General features: G+C 33.6%; 1 protein-coding gene across 1 annotated transcript; it reads right to left on the bottom strand.

The window, feature by feature from the left end:
* Nucleotides 1-3926: 3926 nt before the first annotated feature.
* LOC116002820 (TNF receptor-associated factor homolog 1a-like) lies at nucleotides 3927-14546 on the bottom strand. Its single transcript, XM_031242986.1, has 13 exons — nucleotides 14423-14546; nucleotides 13612-13835; nucleotides 11906-12017; nucleotides 11446-11534; nucleotides 11284-11352; nucleotides 11071-11200; nucleotides 10396-10554; nucleotides 9756-10104; nucleotides 8959-9071; nucleotides 7644-7791; nucleotides 7006-7472; nucleotides 6733-6913; nucleotides 3927-5645 (listed from the first exon to the last, which is right to left on the bottom strand). Exons 2-13 carry the CDS (start codon nucleotides 13793-13795, stop codon nucleotides 4215-4217), a joined length of 3432 nt encoding a protein of 1143 aa, XP_031098846.1. The 5' UTR covers nucleotides 13796-13835; nucleotides 14423-14546; the 3' UTR covers nucleotides 3927-4214.
* Nucleotides 14547-20785: the final 6239 nt, after the last annotated feature.

The raw sequence follows: 20785 nt of genomic DNA, 5'->3' as shown, positions 1-20785 counted from the left end.
AGCACAATTATTTATTGAGGATATTAATATATAGGGGAATTTGTAGTTTTAGTCCATGATTTATATAACATATGTAAATACGTAATCTTCATCCATAATTAATATAGTCTTGCAATAGTACTTTCCTAATTAGTCACCAAGGTAGTGTATTTAGTCTTTAACATATGGATGGAGTTATTTTGGATGAAAACCCAAACACAGGGCCTTTCCAAAGAAAATTGGAGTCCTGTGCGAAAACTCAACATGGGCCCTTTCTGTATATATAATTGTAAATATATAAAAGATATATTATATTGTATCAAAATATATAATAGTCTATAATAAATTTATCATTCAAATTTTCACTTGAAAAGTGACATTCTTCTTTTTCGGGTATATTTAGATATAAAGTCATTCGCCAATCCATTAAGTTTTTCTTACAATATACTTGATCATAAGAAAAATTTCAATAACTTCAACTTTAAAAAACTTCTTTATGCATAAACAACAGTAACAGAAATAGTTAGGACTATTTGATATTGCAATTGTGACATCAAAATACAATATATTAGATTATACTTCACATATCAGAAAAATTAATTACTAGCAAGGGTTAGTTATTGAATTAATAATTTTAAAATTTTGAATAAAATTAAAGAATTAAAATATTTAACTTACATACTTTCATCCTTTGATCCTGAAGAATAAAAAAAATTGAGGATGTCAAATGCACAAACAACACACTTTAAATTAATGATGACTGAGATCAAATTCTTGCGTTGTGAATACAAATCTTGTGTAATAGGAATAATAGGAATAAGAGTAATTTTTTACCGTTTATATATATATATAATAATTTTACAATAGTGAAATAGGTTCGCGCCAATTCCTATATGTTATGATGGATGTTATATTTTGGGCAGAAATATCCACATATTGATGCATTTGATTTCTCAGCTTAGACTAGACTAATCCTAAGCTCCCACATCCCCTATCAAAGAGTCGTTGGATGAGATAAATCACGCGAGAGTCGCCCAAGCAATTCATGTTATTGACTCTGCACACAATGGATCCATCTCCATACTTTTGTCAACTTGGGGAACCCAACCGAATCAAGGAAGCCCATGGCCCAAACTCTAACTCGATGAGTCCTAACTCCAATATGTTTTTGGTGAGTTGAACCCCACCCTACGGCTGGAGACCTGGAATGCTGACTTTAGATCATACCATTTCAAGTATACTTTCAAAGAAAAAAAATCATTTAAAACAGAAATGGAAACCCGTATAGTTCAAAAAGCTTATAGTTAGCATTTATATTATATTGTAGTTTGTTAAAAATTCATCCAAATTAATTTTGATATTTGAGAATTGTGAAGAAAAAGTGCAAATAGTTGCCAAGTACATGAGTATTTTTTTTTTGGAAAAAATAAGAGGGAGATACCCATACAAAAAGCCTAAGCTAGCTTTGGTTTGCAAGGACTGTTCTCTCCCATCCAATATGCACCAACTAAAGTACATCTTTTCACAGCAAATCCATAATCATGGTGAGTGGCAAAGCAATCTGCAGGTAGCTCTGTTTTGTTTTGTTCTCTCCGGATGTGATGGAGGCCAGGGAATTCTCAAGTACTTTCCAAGATCATTGGTTCTGATCTGGAAATCCCTGAGAGTGTGGATATTAATTTTGTTGGCGTGAATAATAATAATAATAATAATATTCCTAATTTCTCTCTAGTTTTATCCTTCTCTATAGCTCCTCTTTCTCTTGTCATCTTCCTCTCCTTCCGGCGGTCGCCGCCTCCCCTTGTTTAACGAAGGCGGCGACCGTTCCCTTCTTCCTCAGGCTCACCGGTCATCTTCCGTCCCTCATCGTGCCTTCGCCTTCAACCACTGCATCCGTCATCGCACTTTCGTCTCCCAGCATCGCAGCAGCTTCTCCACCTCCTATCATCGCAGCTCATCCGCCTTCCACCACCGCAAAGCTTCCCCACGCAACTGCTCCGCCATCCTCCTCCGTATCTCTTCTCCTACGCCGATCTCCCTTTTTTCATGTTTTTGTATTCCAAATAATACACCTCTTGTTGGTGTTATTTTATGGTATTTTATTGTTGGTGTTTATTTCTTGTACTTTGTTCCTTCTTGCATCTATTTGCAGTTTTTTTGTATTTCCCTCTCGTTTCTTTGACGAGCTTTTCCCTCTCGTTCTATTGACGAGGTTTGTATGGAGCGTGATAAGTTTGTTATGGTCATGGCTTATGTAATACTCATCCTGAGCGTAGTAGTTGACAATTGTAATATGCCTCTTCTGAACAATGATATGCAGTTCAGTTCAGTTTGTAGGATGCCCACCGAAGAACCGATCAAATACACAAGGTCGGAAGTGTACCTTCTGTTGGGATTATTGTCTATGGACTTCAGTATGGATATGAAGACTCAGGTGGTGTACACCTCACACCCACGAAGAGGCTTGTCTACATTTAGCAAGACCATCAAAGAAGCTTTAAGGTCCTTTAAGGATCACAATTTCATATTTGTAAAGCAGTCTGCGAATCAAATTTTCATTAGCTTAGCTAGGAAAATTGTTTCTATGTCAGATTGCATGAAATGTCTTATCATTTCATTGAACCTTGTTGTAATCGTTTCTAATGCTTATTAATGAAGTTTACCTTTCAAAAAAAATAATAATAATATTCCTATTTTTGAAAACAGGCTTTAATTTGTACCTGATATGATATGATACATCTGTTCTATATAATGTTTCCATGATATTTTCTTTCACTGCCAACCTCCATCCTCTCATTTTCTACCCATCTATAATCCCAACATTCAAACCTTTATGCCGTGTAACAGTTATATTAAAATTTTAAAATTTGGTAATTTAATATCAAACATTTGTATTTTGTGACAATTATATTTAATTATACTATCCAACACTAAAAATAATTTAAAACTTTTCTTATTTTGGTATTAGTTGGTGACTAAAATGATTGAACTCGATTTCATATATATTAATTTTAGATTTTCTTGGAGGAATTTAATTTGAAATTTTTAGTTGTATGAAGTAGATATTTGATACATTGTGCTATTAGAAAAAGTAATGTTATGGTTTGTTTAATTTTGTAGAAAATTTGTGTCAAACTTAGAAAAATAGAGTTATGTTGGTTTTTAAATTTGAATACAATATTTTTTATGGCACATAATACAAATGACATTAAATTGTTAAAATTTAAAAGTTTGATATGATGTTGTCAAAAGTATAAAGGTCGAATATATATATTTTTTCAATTTACCAATAAGTCTATTTAATTTATTTTGTATCTACTAATCCAACCACTACATAAAGCAACAGACTTATTTGAGTGGGGGAATAATGTGCAATGCGAGAGTATCCTGTAAGCATTGAACAGCAATTAGACTTTGAGTTTATGGCTTTTTGGTCTGGCATACTGTTTTGCCATTTCTTGGACTTAATTTAATATAATAATACACTAAAGGGAGGTCACCATTTCCTATCTTCTTCTTCTTCTGCTGCTTTACTTGTTGATTCTGCAACTGTTGAAACAATGGAAGAGTAGTGTGGAGCATCAATTCAACGTTTACTGCAAAACATTAAGGCTACGTTTACAGGTTTCATATCTCCACTCTGAACTGGAAAAACGTACAAGTTAACACATTCCCTGTATTCCTTATCAAGTTTCATATCTCTCGGAAAATTTTTTGATCATCTTCAATATCACTCACACCCCTCTGTAAAATTTGGCATAAAGCCTTGTAAAGTTTTCACCTCAAAACAGATTCAGCTTGCTTGCATTATTCACCTCTTGCCAACAAGCATATCCAATTCATGAACAAGTATTGAGCAGATGCATGTTGAATCAAAATAGAAAGGACAAACACCACATAACCTTTGCTCACTCACCCCTACTACCAAGTGGGCATATATCATATCAGAAAATAAAAAAGGTTAGACTCATTTGCTCTTATTTGGTGAAAAGAAGCAAGACAAGCAGATGTAGCATCAACTTCGCAAACATCAAATCCCCAATATGGGGGGCGATAGCGTTTTTAAAACCTAAAAGTTTTGTTGTAAACATGAAACGCAAAATCACTCTTTACAAAATGTTGCCTTACCTTTTTAGGGTGACACTTCACTCCAAATCTAAAGACCAAAGCATTCCTTATCACAGTAGGGGGGACACCACCCCATATATTCATTCCTACCCAAACCTCGTCCTCCTTCACAGCCCATTTGAAGGCCGGAACATTGTATAGCCATTGAAACCACTTGCCATGTTTGAATAATCAGGGACATGATATGGGTACCCAACATCACTATCAGCACTCCTCATTCCAAGGTAAGATGCATCAGAAGCAACCATTTGCCATTGGCTAGGAATTATTCCATCCATCTGCCCATTCACAAAACTTTGTGGACTAGGCTGCTGCGTAATCATATCTCTACCAGTATCAAAATGGCCTCCTCCTGGATACCTATGTAGGAACCCGTTATCATGATAGCTCAGTGTCCGCTCTAACCTACAAGAGCTCGTAGATGGACCTAGGTCAGCTGAACCAACATCACCTGGGAAGGTGAAATGCCGAGCTAGATGATGGTGAGGACCATTGTTAAAACTTTGAAAGCTTGGATCCAGTCCAGAAGCCATCCCAATTCCAAGATCATCATCCAGCAGGTCATTAATAATGTCAAGATGAGGAAATTCATCTGCCAGTACACTCTGGGACGGACGTCCAGATGTGCCTGCTAGAGACTGAGCTGAAAGATCATGGGTTTGACTGTTTGATGGCTTGTACATGTCAAAATTCCGAATGCTATCTATTACAGAAGGACCATCATGGGTTGCACTCCTACCATCCCTTTGTGAGCCATCCATCCACTGGGATCCATTCTGTAACAAATCATGATTCACCATTTCATATGAAAAGCTTGGTCTAATTGAGCTTGGTTCTGTTCTTTTTGGCCCCTGTGGCAGGAACACTGGCCTGGAAATCATAGCAGGTGGTTCAGAGTACGAGTGCGAGGAGTTTGTTGAACTAGGGGAATGAGGTTGACTAAAACCACCCAAACTACCAGTTACTGGAGCACCCATCATTGCATTTCGATAGGATTGAGGAAGATAACTGTGTGTTGCTGGTGAAGGTTCAGGACCCAAGCGGCCAGTTGCACTCACTGAACGCGTCAGGTGCAGTGATGTCTGAACATTGGAGACAACAGGAGCGGCTGGCCTAGGTCCAGTAACTATTGGAGCACTCAAGGACCTTGTGGTGGCAGGCATTTGTGAAGAGGACAGGTCACTGGTGGTAGGAACTTGATGTGCTGAGGGCCCATCTGCTGCAATAGGAACTTGCTGGGTAGAAGAAGATTTTTTGATAACTTGTGCATCAAGAGATCTATTACTATCTGTTTTTACTACTACACTTTCCGGGTGTATTGCTGATTTGGCTAATTTATCGGTCAGCTTGGGGATATCTGGAGATGGGTTTTTGACTGTAACAGAAACAGTAGAAGGCGGGATCTTTGACTTTGACTGAAGTGTTGACACGACTTCCTTGGGAGGACTCCTGGGAGGAGACAGCACACTTGTCTTGTTCATTGAGGGTCCCTCCACATCAGTTATATCGAGCTTTCTTTCCTGAGAAATGACTTTTTCCTGTTATTCAAAAATAGACCAGCTGCTCATTTTATACACATAATATATATACATAGGAAAAAACATAGCAGGTAAAATAAACAATGAGTCACATTTTACATGCCAATTTCAGAAATTAAATGTCAATTCAAATCCAGTCATTTAGCAGGTTCCTTGAAATTTTCCTAAAAAAGATTTCTCATAATCTTTTAGCTCTCATAGTACTCATAATGATGATACTAATATGAAATCCCTGTTCAGTAGGAAAATAATTTAAATATATGCTTTGCTTGAAAATATATTGCAAACGTATAGAGATGAATAATTGAGAGGGGAAACTTTCATCTTTCACAACCGCTTCTTTCCTCCAAAAGTCCATATTTAGTCAGTACGGATTGTTGAAAACGTATTTGATTTAAGTTCAAAAGAAATTATTCAGCTTAACAATCATAATATTATGTGTGACATTTGTAAATAAACTAAATCAATTGAAATTCATACATTTTAACACATTTTGAAATAAAATCAATCTTCCTAAAATGTTTTTTTTTAAATCCCTGATATAAATATTTTATTAATTTATAGTATAACTTTTATCTCTGATAGAGGCAATGTCCAGGAACAGTGATTCCTGCTATGTACACACACATACAAGGAAATAAGTTAAACGACTATTTCCTGTTATGCCCAAGGACTCCGCAGGTTCTTTCTAAAATATATATTTGCTTCTGTATATATCAAGCACACACACACACAAATTTATATATGCATATGCATTGTATATTCAGTAGCTAGAGATGGATTTAGAGGAATGAGATGCCTTCAGAACAACTTCAGAGATAATACTTTAGACTTCACATAAGAACCATTATTATTGCCCATCATTACTTAAATCACAATCATCCTAGGACTGCCAGTAGCATTTTTGGTATACCCTTATAGTCCATGGAATGAGCTATTCCTTTTGCAACAGGGATAGCCATTCCAAGGGAGGCATAGTATTAGCTTTTTCTGACTTCTCAGAAATAGTCATTTTTATCATAATACCAAAAATGCCTCTTAAGCAGCTATTTTTTTCCTCATAGAAGAAAAGGAGAAGACAGCCCACCTTCTTCACAACATGCTGCTCAGATGAGGAAAGAGAAGTAGCCTGAGATTCAGGTATTGCCTTGCAACTCCCACTTGTATCACTCAGTATGGCTACATTAGAAACACTGTCTAATTGCCGACTTTGCATTTCATTCGCCCTAGCTGTATTACAAGCTGATTTGGCTCGATGGTTCTTCTCTCTAGTAAGTTGTAATACAAATATATAAAACTATCAGGATCCAAACTATACACATATTACATAAACATTTAATTGAGGAAAAAAAAATCAGACCTGCCAGATGATATTTGGTTTTTATGATCTGAAGCATTTCCTCCATAATGCCCATTCATAACGGAGGGAGCTGAGTCTGTTGAGCATGTTGATGAACTATCATCCATTGCAGAAAGGCTTCTCCTCCCAGCCACTCCATTTTGCGCAGATGCAAAGCCACTTAACTCACTGCAGCTGCTTTCTACAGGAGGATTTTCCAACGTGTCAGTATCCCAATTGACAGGGCTCACATCTCTGTCTTCTGATTCACGATTAAGTACTTCTGGAACACAGTCTACTGAATCAGAGATGTCTGAAACTTCTTCTAATATATCAGGTTTTTCAGGTATACTTTCTGGCTCCTCAGTGAAATAGTCCTTCCCCTCACCATTTAATGGCTCCTCTTCAGGCTTGTCTTGCCACAAGACACCAGGCTTTTCATCCCTCAGTTTATCCTTTACTTTGCGATTGTTGCGTTTCTGTTTGCCCTGAAGTATAAAGTAAGCAGGAAGAAGTTAATTTGTAATATATCTCATGTGAAACAACCTCCTTTCTCAATGGTCCTGACCCCCTTAGAACCAGTTGTGATGCGGAAGAACTCAAGAAAGTGCATTCTTTAATTCCCCCACAAAAGAAGACAATGCATCCAAATAGAATACCTGCTTTTTCTTTGATTTTTTCTCCTTTTCAGATGCTCCACGTTTTGTTTTGAGCTCAGTCTCAGCCATCCATGCCGCCTCCTCCTCACGAATGAGTTCCTCTTGCCTTTTTAAAGCAACAGCTTCTTGATAAGCAATCTCAATTTTACTGCAAAAAATAAAAATAAGGTACCCATGACGCGTTGAAGGATTAAAAATCATAAAATAATAATATCTAAATGATCCTTATAATAATGTGCATCAAAATGAATGAATAGTATGACATCCAACAAACAAGGCACCAAGAAACAACACCTGAGAATCATTAACATCTAGACACAAAGCAAAGGAAAATATGTAGATCTTATTTGCTTCAAGAAATTGGTAAAAGATAAGGCCAAGGCGGATAGATATCACAATTGAAGGAATGTTAAAGGCGGATAGATATCACAATTGAAGGAATGTTAAAGACAAAAGGATATCACCCACTATACACATGCATGGATTGGATTTTGTGGAGACAAGAAAAGACACTTACTTTGTTGCATGGATATGTTATTAATTAAGTACAACAAAATCAGCTCCAACATTCTCCCTAACAATACCCAGAAGACAGACTTCACATTTGGTGTAAGAAATTAAGAATCAGGTAGATAGGATTGCGCAGAGGTTAAGTCTGGCTTTGGGCTGGTATTATAATTTATATTTGATAAGTCTGTAGATTTAAGGCTTGGTCCCTTGTGTTGCTATTAAGGCTTTGCCTCTTGTTTGGGATCACTTTTGGATCCATGTACAGAACATTTTGGATATTAATAAAATATCTTTGTTAAAAAAAATGATGTTTGAAGAAAAGAAAAACACTACCTTGTTGCATCGATCAGTTATGAACAAACTTCCAAAAAAGCAATTCTGATATTTTCACTAACAATACCCAAAAGCTAATCACATCCATAAAACAGAAAACATTCTCAGAACCAAGATAAGACTATGCTATTATTGTAGCATCATACACAACAGAAGCTGCCAGTTCCTCAACATGTGAGGTGATGCACAAGGAGGTGGTACACAAAACTAAATTTGAATAATAGAACACAGCAGAAAGTAGAGTTTATTTCTAATGATTCTCAATGGCTTTTACAAACATCTACTATAAGAATATCAATGAGAAATATTAGATGTCAACAATAACAGTTAGCCCAAAAACCAGCAGATGGCTTTAAGAGCGAGAATTAGGATTAGCCAACACAACAGTCTCTAATGGTTTCAATGCAGAGATAAAGATGTCAGTGCAACTAAGGTGAACGACAAACATCAGAAAGTGCAAAGTAAATTTTACCTGAAAATATGTGCTAGGACAAATATTTCAATGGTCCTACGACCCAGTTCAGTAAGGCGTCTTTCATCACGCTCAATGGAGTCTTTGTTGAAATCCTCTCCAGAAGCTCCATCCTTAAACAATAGTTTTTAGAATGAGAAACCAGAAATATTTTAATTCTGAAACACAATGAGGCAATAGTTGAGAGAGCAGAACAAGACTTGTTCATTGACCTATATAATATACCTACATCCATCCACACAACCACACCCTATCAATGCTTCATGATGCCTGAAGCAATAACTATAGAGTTACAGACAATCTAGTATCTAGATATATGCAATATACAGTTCAATCTAAAAAGTGTGACATATTCAGCATAACAAACAATAAGATAAGCATACCCAGAAGTTGAATACAATAACCATTTAATTAAACTAAAAATAAAAATAAATGAAAAATCCTTTTTTCAAAAGACACTGAAATTTAATGATGTGCACTTACTATCTGGCATCAACTAATTGTACAGAATGCTAGAGATATTCTTGTACACCTACAGCGTTTTGCTAGATAAAATATTTTAGCACACATAAGACATACCAAGTGAAATCTCCTTCATGCTGACTCTTCTTATTAACATCATCCAAAATACCAGAACACATATATGACTGATTACTTATATAAATACAAGGAAAGCATTAGGTAAAAGTAGAAATTTCAAGAATGTTCAAACAGTTTATAACTTCACTATATTTCAGCAAACAATTAAAAGGCAATATTTTGCACAAATCTATAACAAATAGATGACATATGCTTACCTTGGTACGGTTCTGAGGACCTTTCTCATCCTTAGGAGGCAGTGGCTCCAGGGAAGCCCTCTCAAGTAATAGAAGCACATCATCCACCAAGATAAACATGTCTTTTTCCATGCGTACTATAGGCGCTGGTTGTTCCTCTGAATCTATATATTTGCCCTTACCTTTCTTGCCCTTATACTGACCCTCTAGGGCCCTGAGCCCACTGTACAAGGAGTCCATTACCAAAGTAGATGTGACTTCTTTTTCTACAAAGAAGTGCTTTACAACAACTTTCAATATTGCATCCATTTTCTCCTTTGACATGCGACGTCTGGAACTTTGGTCCATCCCCAGCCAGAAAGCACAGAAACTGAAATATAAGATATATTCCACATATTAGGAAGAAGGCTAATTACAAGTTTCAAAAATTGCTGCATATATGAGGTAGTAAAATCTGATGATTGCTGAAAATTTTTCCATTTTGCACAGGGACAAGCAAGGCTAATACAGTAACCATATATCAATCAGTGACCAACTGACCATAGATACTAGACTAGACACTATATGGAAATTGAATCTCCACAAGTTGACTTTCAGGGAAACCTTCATGTCAGCATGATAATATAAAAATAGCTAATCAAATAATTAAAAGAACTCTTACCCTGACCATCTAGCTTTATCCTCTATCAATTTTCCAAGTTTGCTTCGTCGTTCTTCTACAAAACGGCGGCAGATTTGCTCCACATTAGTCAAATAGACCCTAACAAGCTCTCGCCGGTAGTGACGGTCAAGACAACGAAAGGGACGATCAGCTCTCTCCCTGCAAACAACAGTGCAAAATACTATTGGTGAGCATCAACATAAAGGTTAGAGAAAGTGTAGAGGACTAGGCGCAACTCGCAAGTGAAGTTCACCATAGATCTTTATAATACATCATAATTCATTTTACTCCATGAGATCCAAACAAGCATGACAGATTTCTACATGCAGACCTCAAGGGCTAACTACAAACCTTAAACAACAGTCAACAGGAAACACACTACCAAAGAAAATATCAATTTCTTTTGAGATGTTTTTTGGTGCTAACAATTCCCAAGTGACTCCATTTTGTATTCTTTATCTAGTCAAATCATCAAATACTACCAGGCAGAGTAATATTAACAAGAAGCAAAACTACATAACAAAGTTACCAAATTGGCAACTAATAATCATCACCAGATAATAATACACTGAGCACAAACCCTATTCATGTCCATTTTGGTTATGAAATATGACCTTAAATTTGGTGGGGGGTGAGGGGGCAATTGAATGGTAAGAAAGATGACCAGTAAAACACCTTATAACTTGGACTTGAGCTTTAATTATCAATGTGTCAGCATCAATAAACCCATCCAGCACTTTTGACAGTTCCATAAATTTTTTCCAGCCCCAATCGTGTTCTTTCTTCCAGAAGCGATGTAAGGTATCTGCAGAAAATTGTAAAAGCATTTTTAATGCTGATAATAAACAGAATCGAGAGAGGTTACAAGAAACCATTAAATCAAATAACCTGAATATTTGGACTTTTTTGGATCTTTATTCACCACTGCTATCGTGAATTGTGCAAAATGACTCCATCCTGTTTTAACAAAATGAGAGAGAATATCAAAACTAGATAATAATAGAATTTATGTATCAAAAGAGATCAATGTGAACTACTAATATTGTCAACCTGGAAGAAGCTTGTCATGATTAGCCACACAAAGAAACAGAGAGAGATGATTGCAGACATCACACCCCTGGGGGTAAATTAAAATATACCTGCCACCAAACAGTTAATGAAAAGAATAAGAAAATATTATTTTAACTTTGTAAAGATGAACATAATACATGAAACACAACAGACAGCCAATCAGAGTTCAGATTGAGCTGATATCAGTAAACTGCTCCTTGACAGAAACTCCAGACTCGGAATCAATCAAGACAATCAATTATGCAGCTATAATACTTACAACTTAAATGGAGATATCATTTAAAATATAGCCAAATGGGTGCTTGTTTTTCTATATCGTAGTATAGAAGCTGTAATATTACAGAAGCAGCGGAAGGATGGCTCCATAAACAAGCATTGCAGTTGCACAACAATCGAAGGAGCACATTTGATGAAATTTTTTTGCTCACAGACATATTACCATTTATAGCTGCCAACCTCAAATGCATTACTCCGAAGTTCTCTCTTGTTAATTTGTGAAAACTTATCAATCTTCCATGTATATTTTCCATATAGTTCAGAAGGCTTGGGTCCTACGAGCCAGAAAATAAGATGATGACTTTAAATAAAGTAAATAAACCAACACATAAAGAACAGAAAAGAAGAATACACAATTAATCTACTACACCTAAATTTAAATCATCATTAACTATCACTTAACAGTTAATGTTATGCTAACCTCATACTGCTGAAGATGAAGAAAAAGAAGTTAATCATTAGAAAACCATTAACCATTCTCCATTAACAATGGGATTAGATCATGAATTGCAGTCAGTACTGAAAGAATTCTTATGGTCTCAAAGATGGTTATATGTTCTTGATGGCACTCCAAAGCACACTCGCAAAAAGCATGAGATTTTGAATTTTTGATCAGAAATCATCTAGAATAAATTTAATTTGTCACTTTGGTACAAGAATTTTCAGATAATCAAAATAGTACAAGTAGAGTTAATTACAATTTTGGCCCCTTGAGTACAGTGGAAATTCCACAACTTGCAAAATTTATCCACATTCCTTTTGAATTTGGACAAAGCGTGAAATGATTTTGGACTGAATATAAAACAATTTTGTTAAGTTGAGGACCAAATGTGTCACAAGAGACCAAATATGGATTATTGCTTTAACTCAAGGGACCAAATATGGAATTATTGCTTTATCTCAAGGGACCAAAATAGGTATTTACTTGTATAATAAGTAGGAAACTACAAATAAATTTATGTTCCATAAAAGTAACATGAGATAAAACGTTATTTTCACCTCAAGCCCAAGTCTTGGAGGATGCATTTTCAATAGGGAAAAGAATTATTAATAACAAAAGCATTCAATTAGAGGAATAGAGAATTTCAAATTCCCAAATGTTTCACATCTGACATTTCCCTGTGTCCCATATCTCCGCTTCCCATTTCTGTGCTACCTAGACAATAGTAAATAATTTACAGATAAAATCTAAGAGCTGTCAATGCCTACTTTCATCCATACTCTCAACCGTAACAATTTATTCCTTGATTCAAATAATATTTTAGAAGTAATCATTTTGTTCTATATTAAGAATCTTGATCATATGAGACAAACATCAAACTATAATCTCTGATGCAATGTATCAGCTGGGACAAAATAGTAAAATACAAATGCTAAAAAAAAAAAATGAAAGTGATCAAAAGTTCAAAACCAATTGAGATGGCTGATGACCTAAGCACAAACTGAGGCAGTGCAGACAATAATGTAATAGTTCAAATTTGAGTACATGGCAGTTCCCTATAGGCATATTTGCAATAAAAATATTGGCTCAAGCAGATGAGTTTTGTAACAGCCAACTGCAATTTATTGTGAATTCCATCCAAGTAGGGCCCAACTATCCAACAGTCAAGTATAATACCCTGCAGGTTATCATATATTCATATCTTGGCATACAGTAGAGAATCTTTTCAGAGAAAATCACTAATCTTCTTTCAAAAATTAAACAACAAAGAATAAGCCAACAAAAGCTCTGAAAAATAAAAGTAAATCATACAAAATAAAAAACAACCACTGCCACAATGTATCTGTCAATATATAGGGGAAAAAATGGAAAAACAAAATTAATAATGGCATGAATATAAAAAACAAAAATAAAAAAATTAACAATACCACCGTTGTCTTCTTCATCATCACTGTCCCAATAAGGTGGTGATGTTGAGGGAATTCCATTCTCCACTTGCTCAGAAGACCTCCATTCTGCCAGTGCTTCACCAGACTGATAAAGCTGCTGAGCACTAGATACTCCTTCCAAAGACCTTCCCACTCCTGCTGTTTCATTCATAACTGCAGCCATTTCCCACTCCAAAACTACCACAACACAACTCCAACGTCACCTGTCTCAACACAAAAGTGATCAGCCCCAACTGGACATTTACAGACACAGAAAACAAAGCCAAGTAATTTATCCACCCAAAAGCAAATCAACACAACACTCTATAAACTCCCCACAGAAGATATCCCAATATTCTGTATCTCAGACTCAGTATATCTCACTGACATCTAAACTCTATCATTAAACATTGTCAGTCTACCTAATTCACAGACATAATCACCATACTCCTCTGATTATCAATAAACCCTAATCAGTAATCACATGCTTCGTAAAACGAAAAAAAAAATCAAAAACAAATTCGCAACATCAACACAGAGAATCAAGCTCCACATTGAATCAAAATAATTAGATTAAAAAAAAGAATCAGTTAAATGCTGAAAAAACAAGTAAAGATTCAAACCCACACATGGAATTAAACCCAAGAAACAAAGTGTAAATTCAAAACCCCAAATTCCACGAGAAGGGATCAAGAAATGAAATTAGTGAAATAGGCAGACCGAAAAAGAGAAACCCTAAAGCAAGAAGGCGAATCTGAAAAAGAGTGTAAACAGAGGTAATCGGAAGGGCAGATCGGTGAAAAGCGCAGACCTTCAGCAACGGAGGGAGTTTTATCAATAGCGAAAGCTGCAAAGAGAAGAGAAATTAGAAGAGATTATAGACTCGCAGAGGCAGCAGAGCAGAGGCGAAATTTTTTCTTCTCTCTTTTTTTTTTAATATTTTATTTTAGTATTTATATATGTTTCACTGTGCGTGAAATCAAAGTGTTGCAATTGCTTGGTATTCCATTTTTTTTATAGAGAATTTCTTTTTTATAAATAACCTTATCTAAAATTCTGTAATATCAAATAATAAAATATCAAGGCAATTTGAGTCGGTCATATATGGATAATTTAAGGATCAATTAAGATTACAATGCCTAGTTGGTAATAGTTATAGGTTTTCTTCAACAATTGTAAAAATATAGAGACAATAATAAAAATAATATTACTTTTTATTTAAAATAATTAAACTCTCATCTTTACTCAACATCATAGAATTTTGTTTATTACTTCAAAATAAGTTATAATTTTCAAGATTGTGATATCAAATTGTATTTCAAATATTTATTTTTTATTTTTATTATTTTAACAATTCCAAAGAGAGTTTTTTTAAAAAAGAACTGTATAAAATTATATATATATATATATATATAAAGAACTCTTTTATAATTTTTATCAAGTGCTAGCTAGTTTTGTACAAAATAGGTGTAATCATAATAAATTTAACATGATCCCAATGTGAATGTCCAATATTAAAATCTTAATTATATTAAAATATATTTTTTAAATAAGAGTATATAATTATTTTTAATTTATAATTGTAGAATTCATTGTTGATAAAGTCAACCCAAAATGAAATCAAACTTACTCCTTATATTACTCTAATATATAATGTTTACCCACATTATTACCAATGAAGAATATATAAGAAAAAGATATTATGTATGCATGTGTATGATAATAATAACGGAAAAAAATAATAGAAGTTATAACGGCAGAAAATAAAAATTTATAACGGTAGAAATATTTGTGTCCAAAAATTTGTATAGTAAACCTCTTATAACATCATGTATAAACAAAATTAATAGAAAATATAGGTATAAATTGGGAGTATAACCCAAACTTATTATTTTTTTTAGATTTAGATTATAATATATATGGGTGTGTGTGTGTGTTTTATATTTTAGAAACTTGTATTTTAGAAGTAATTTATTATTCATTTATTGAGAAGGAGAAAAAAAAACGGAAAAAGGGTAAAAGGAAAGGAACATGAGGAGAAGAGAGAGAGGAATAAAGGACTTTGCTTATGCGACTCCTCAATATATTTATATTTTAATTTTTTTATTTATATTTTAATTTTTTAAACATTAGAAAAAAAAATCACCAAATTTAAACTCTTAAATACATCCATACTAATTTTTTTAAAAGATACATCAATATTATTAATATCCTCTTATAATGATCTCCATCCTAATACTTTCAAGAGTGGCGATCTTTTGATTGACCTAATCAACGAATATCGGATGTGGATGAAGAAGAACTGGAATGCAGTGTGCTGTCATGTTCTCTGAGAACATAATCAAGTTGTTGATTGGCTTGCTAGGAATTGTGGTAGTGAATTGGACCTTTCGATATTGTGTTTTTTCCTTCCTAAAAATATTGTTGCGCGTATCCTAAGACATGACACCGAAATGCCAAGTGCCCTAGGAGATTAATCTTTTAATTTCGTTTGTTGGGACTTCGCCTTTAATTTTCTCTTTTTCCAAAATAATAATATAATTATAATAATAATAGTATAAAACCCAATTATATCTAGGGGTGTGCATTCGGTTAACCGGACCGAATTAACCAAAATTTTAAAACCTTTAACCGTTAATCGAACCGAAGTTTGTGTTATCGAGTTAACCGAACCGAAATTTTTTTTCGATTAATCGGTCGGTTAACCGAAATTTTTAAACCTACAATATAAAATTCTAAAAATAACACCTAAAATAATAAATCAAATTAAAATAAAATACAAATCATCCATAACTTCAAATAATCAAACATCCATAACTTCAAATCTTCAATCCAATTAGTATTTAGTATTTATATTTAATTATTTATCTATATATATATAAATTCGGTTAACCGACCTTTCGAACTGAATTAACCATTAATCGAAGTTTCAAGATTCCTTTAATCATTAACTGAAATTTTTCGGTTCGGTCGGTTAACTGAAATTTTTCGGTAAATTGCACACCCCTAATTATATCATCTTAATTGTCGTTTGCGGAGTTATAAATTTTATTATTGCACATTTATAGATTGGAAAATGTAATTTTATTAAATACAATGTATAATGTATAATAGGTTTTTATGCGAAAGATGAGAACTTTTACGATACACGGACTAACCCATGTTGATATTATATATTTTACAAGGTTGTATCATATGTTTCGTTAGAAATACATATACATAAAAAGAGAGTACCATTGTAGTATAGAGTACGCTTCATAAATTATATAGTATATTTACAATATTGTAAATTTTTTAATAAAAATTTTCCAGTAAAAATTATTTTATGTTTTTAAATTTAATAATGTGAATATTTAATTGTGTTAGATAATAGATACGTACAAAAACGGTGCAGTGGGCGGTGAGGGATGTGGAGATTGGAGAAGACTGAACCCATGGCTATCAGTTATGCAGGGGCTTTTTTGGACTTTCTGTAGTTTAAGGTAGCATCTAGAGTTTGGGTCAGGTTTTCATTTAAAAAAGAAAAAAATAATAAAAATTGACGGGTATTTTGGCCCTACTGAATTAGAAGAAAAAAAAAAAAAGAATAAGTGAGATGTAATAAAATGTGTTGTAAGATTGGATATGACCATAATCATATCTTCAAAGCCATACAGCAAAGAAGAGAGTAGTGAAGAAGAACAAGTTCAACAAAGAATGATAGAACTCTCAGGAATTCACTTTTCATTAGATAACTACGTGATATAAATACGGGTCATTAAATTTTAAAGATTATCATAACACGATGAATACTCAAATGTATATGCAATTCATTACAAGTGATATGCGATAAATGAAATAAGTAGATAGGGCAAGCATACACATTGAACAAAAATTATTAGAACACTCAACAATCATAGGGAGATTAAATGCTAGAAAGAAGTATAGATGGTGACACCATTCAAGGTCTCTAAAACCAATTTTCTCAACTTATTAGAAATCATCACCAAATATTCACAAACTTGTTTGCTTCATGCAAACCATCGTGATGCGATTCAATAATTCTGACTTTCAAACATATAGCACTTGTTGGTTTGTTGTAGAGTAGCATAGCACTAAAAGTAGAAGTTGCAAACTTCATTCTCGAGTCATTAGTCATTAGTCATTCAAAGAGTAATCTCCATTAAGATCTTCTAGACTTTATTGAGAAAATATTCCAATGACCATGCATATCATCAAGTAAGGAAATATTCAACAACCTAGAGAGTATATTCATGCTAATTAAAACTAAGGGTGTGTTTGGTTCGCACATGAGAATCGGAATCGGTATGGATATCAAATACTTGGTAAGGGTAATGAGTTTTGGTGAAAGTATTTTACATGTTTGGTAGTAGGGTGGAATGAGAATAATTATTAATAGTTGATGAAGAAATGAGGAAGATAAATGAAACCTTTATTTCATTAGGTGTGGGTTTTTCAATTAATGGGATATTCCAAACCCATAATAGTATTATAAAAACCTATTAACCAAACAATAACAATCAATTGATAAACATACCTTATGCCTAAACCCACCAACCAAACACACCCTAAATCTTTAATGAATCTTTCAAACTCAATGACACTCAAAATACTTAGTATAATTTTGTCAATGTACTACTACTGGATTATAATGTGATTATCATAGAAGATAATGAGACTTGCAATATTTAGTATATATGATTTTTCATGTACTTCTACTAGAATACAAGGTGTGTCATGTACTTCTAGTCTTCTACTAAAGTACAAGGTGACTAGCCTATAGGTTGATAGAATATTGTATTCATATTGTCTTTCTATAGTTCTTCTAATATAGTTTCACTTGTGAAACAATACTAATTATACTGGTCATATTCAGATCGAGATGGATCCAACATCCCGAAATCTCAAATTTAGTCAATAGAAGATTATAAAAATTTATTGATCGTAGCAATCCTTCCGGGATTGACTTAGGGTGTGTTTGGAAGCCCGGAAAATGATTTTCGGAAATCATTTTCCAGGCTTTGAGTGTTTGGCAACAGCTGGAAAATCCAGTCAACAGAAATTGATTTCCGTAGACTGGGGAAAATAGGCCCAATATGGCGGAAGTCATTTTCCGCCGACAACACAACTAATGACTTCCGCTGACAACACAACCAATGACTTCCGCCAACAATATAGCCGCAATGGACTAACGTATCCAGCGAAAACCATACCATGGTTTCCGCCGAAAACCAGAGCACTGCTCTGGTTTCCGCGTGGTTTCCGCGTTTGATTTGGTTTCTGCCGGAAAGGGGGGGTGATGTTTCTGTTTTTTTTTTAATTATAAATATTATTTTTAATTATTTTTAATATTATTATAACTATTTTAATATTTTAAATAAAATAATAAAAATATATAATTATACATTTCTACACATTTTCTGGAAAATGAGCCAAACACACTAAGACAATTTTCCAGAATACAACCAAACACCGGAAGTGAAACCATTTTCTGTAAAATGACTCATTTTCCAGAATTCATTTTCCTGCTTTCTAAACACACCCTTAATTTAAGCACTTCATAAAAGGGGACATCTAATTAACTTCATCAAGAGTTCAAGACTTTCTCCACCAAATATAGTTGCTGCTATTTCTCTTCAGACAGACGAGAAGCAATGCTCTTAAGATCTTGTCATACTGAAACTAACAGTCTTATTGGTGCATTGTTATGGTGGCACTCACAAATTAAAGCATGAGCCACAGAATTATTTTCCTAGGAATCCATCCAGTTCTTTTCTAAATAAACCAACAGCCAGGATTTGCATACAGCGAAAAATGCAAGAAAATCCTCAAATGTGTTCAAATGATTTGCAATTAAAGCTATAAAAGCGCGTTTGGTTGGGAGGAGGGAATTAGGGGGAAAAGAATTGTAATTCGGTGGAATTGTAATTCAATGAATAATGTAGGAATTGAAATTACAGTATTTGGTATGCAGGAATAGGAGTACAGGAAATTAAGAGGTAAAATGACTAAAATGCCCTTATGTAATAATAATAATAATAATAATAATAATAATAATAATTCTTTCAATAACAATAATAATAATAATCATAATCATAATAATTCTTTCAATAAGAATAATAATAACAATAATAATAATAATAATAATTCTTTCAATAATAATTCTTTTCAATAATAATAATAATAATTTCAAAAAATTAAAAAAAAAAACAAAGGATTGGAAGGAGGGGCAAAATGGTCTTTAATGCCCCTCCTCTCCACCGAATTACAATTCCGCGGAATTGCAATTCCCTCCAACCAAACACTGTAATTGTCAAATTAATTGAATTACAATTCAATGAATTACATACAACTACACCCTAACTACAAACAACCCCTAAGATCATATGGAAGTTTAATTTGGACCAATCAGCCATTGGTTGCTGAAGGCGAAGACGAGATGCAGGCGAGTCAATGGAGTGGACTGGCGAGCACTTGTGCTGATAACATATTGTAAGATTGGACATAGGCATAATCATATCCTCAAAACCATATAGCAAAAGCAGAGAGAAGGAGAACAAATACAAATATATAGAACCGAAAAAAAGTTACAGAACGGATTTTCAAAAAAAAAAAAAAAAGTTACAGAACAAATTTTCATTCTTTCAACTTACAACTACAACATACAAAATATTGAAATAGAACATACAAATTTACACTTTAATTTACAGAACAAAAATATAGTTGAAGTTTAACAAAATACAAAATAGAATATATACAAATTGTCATCAAATGCTTAGGCAGGTTACAGAAAATAGAGTTTCGTTCGCTCCTTATGAAAATAAGAAAATGATCAAATACAATTCACAAAATTAAAGAATTCGAACATCCATAATCCAATCCCACATTCCTACTCTTCTTCTCCATAAAATTGAATAAGTTAAAAAGTTTTAAATAAATTTATCAAAAGAATTTACAATTGTAAAATTATAATTTTATAATTGAATTGTTAAACAGATTAAAGGTGCTCATAATGTTTTTTTTTTTTTCATATCATGTAATCATGTTAGGATTTGAGACAAATTGATCACGAGATTAATTGGGGATTAAAAGCACGTGTGTGCATATTAAACATGTCCCTATGTTGCACAACACCAGTAATATGCATACATGCTTAATATAGATGATGAGATTG

Source organism: Ipomoea triloba, chromosome 13 (assembly GCF_003576645.1).
Source record: "Ipomoea triloba cultivar NCNSP0323 chromosome 13, ASM357664v1".
In the NCBI taxonomy this organism is placed as follows: Eukaryota; Viridiplantae; Streptophyta; class Magnoliopsida; order Solanales; family Convolvulaceae; genus Ipomoea; species Ipomoea triloba.
The sequence above is the reverse complement of the archived record's forward strand: the minus strand, read 5'-3'. Positions and strand labels throughout refer to the sequence as shown.

Coding starts and splice junctions, on each gene's coding strand:
- LOC116002820 (XM_031242986.1), bottom strand. CDS start 13,795: ATGGCTGCAGTTATGAATGAAACAGCAGGAGTGGGAAGGTCTTTGGAA. Junction 12,018..13,611: donor TGATGAAGAAGACAACGGTG/GTATTGTTAATT, acceptor TCTGGCTCGTAG/GACCCAAGCCTTCTGAACTA. Junction 6,914..7,005: donor AACCAAATATCATCTGGCAG/GTCTGATTTTTT, acceptor ACAACTTACTAG/AGAGAAGAACCATCGAGCCA.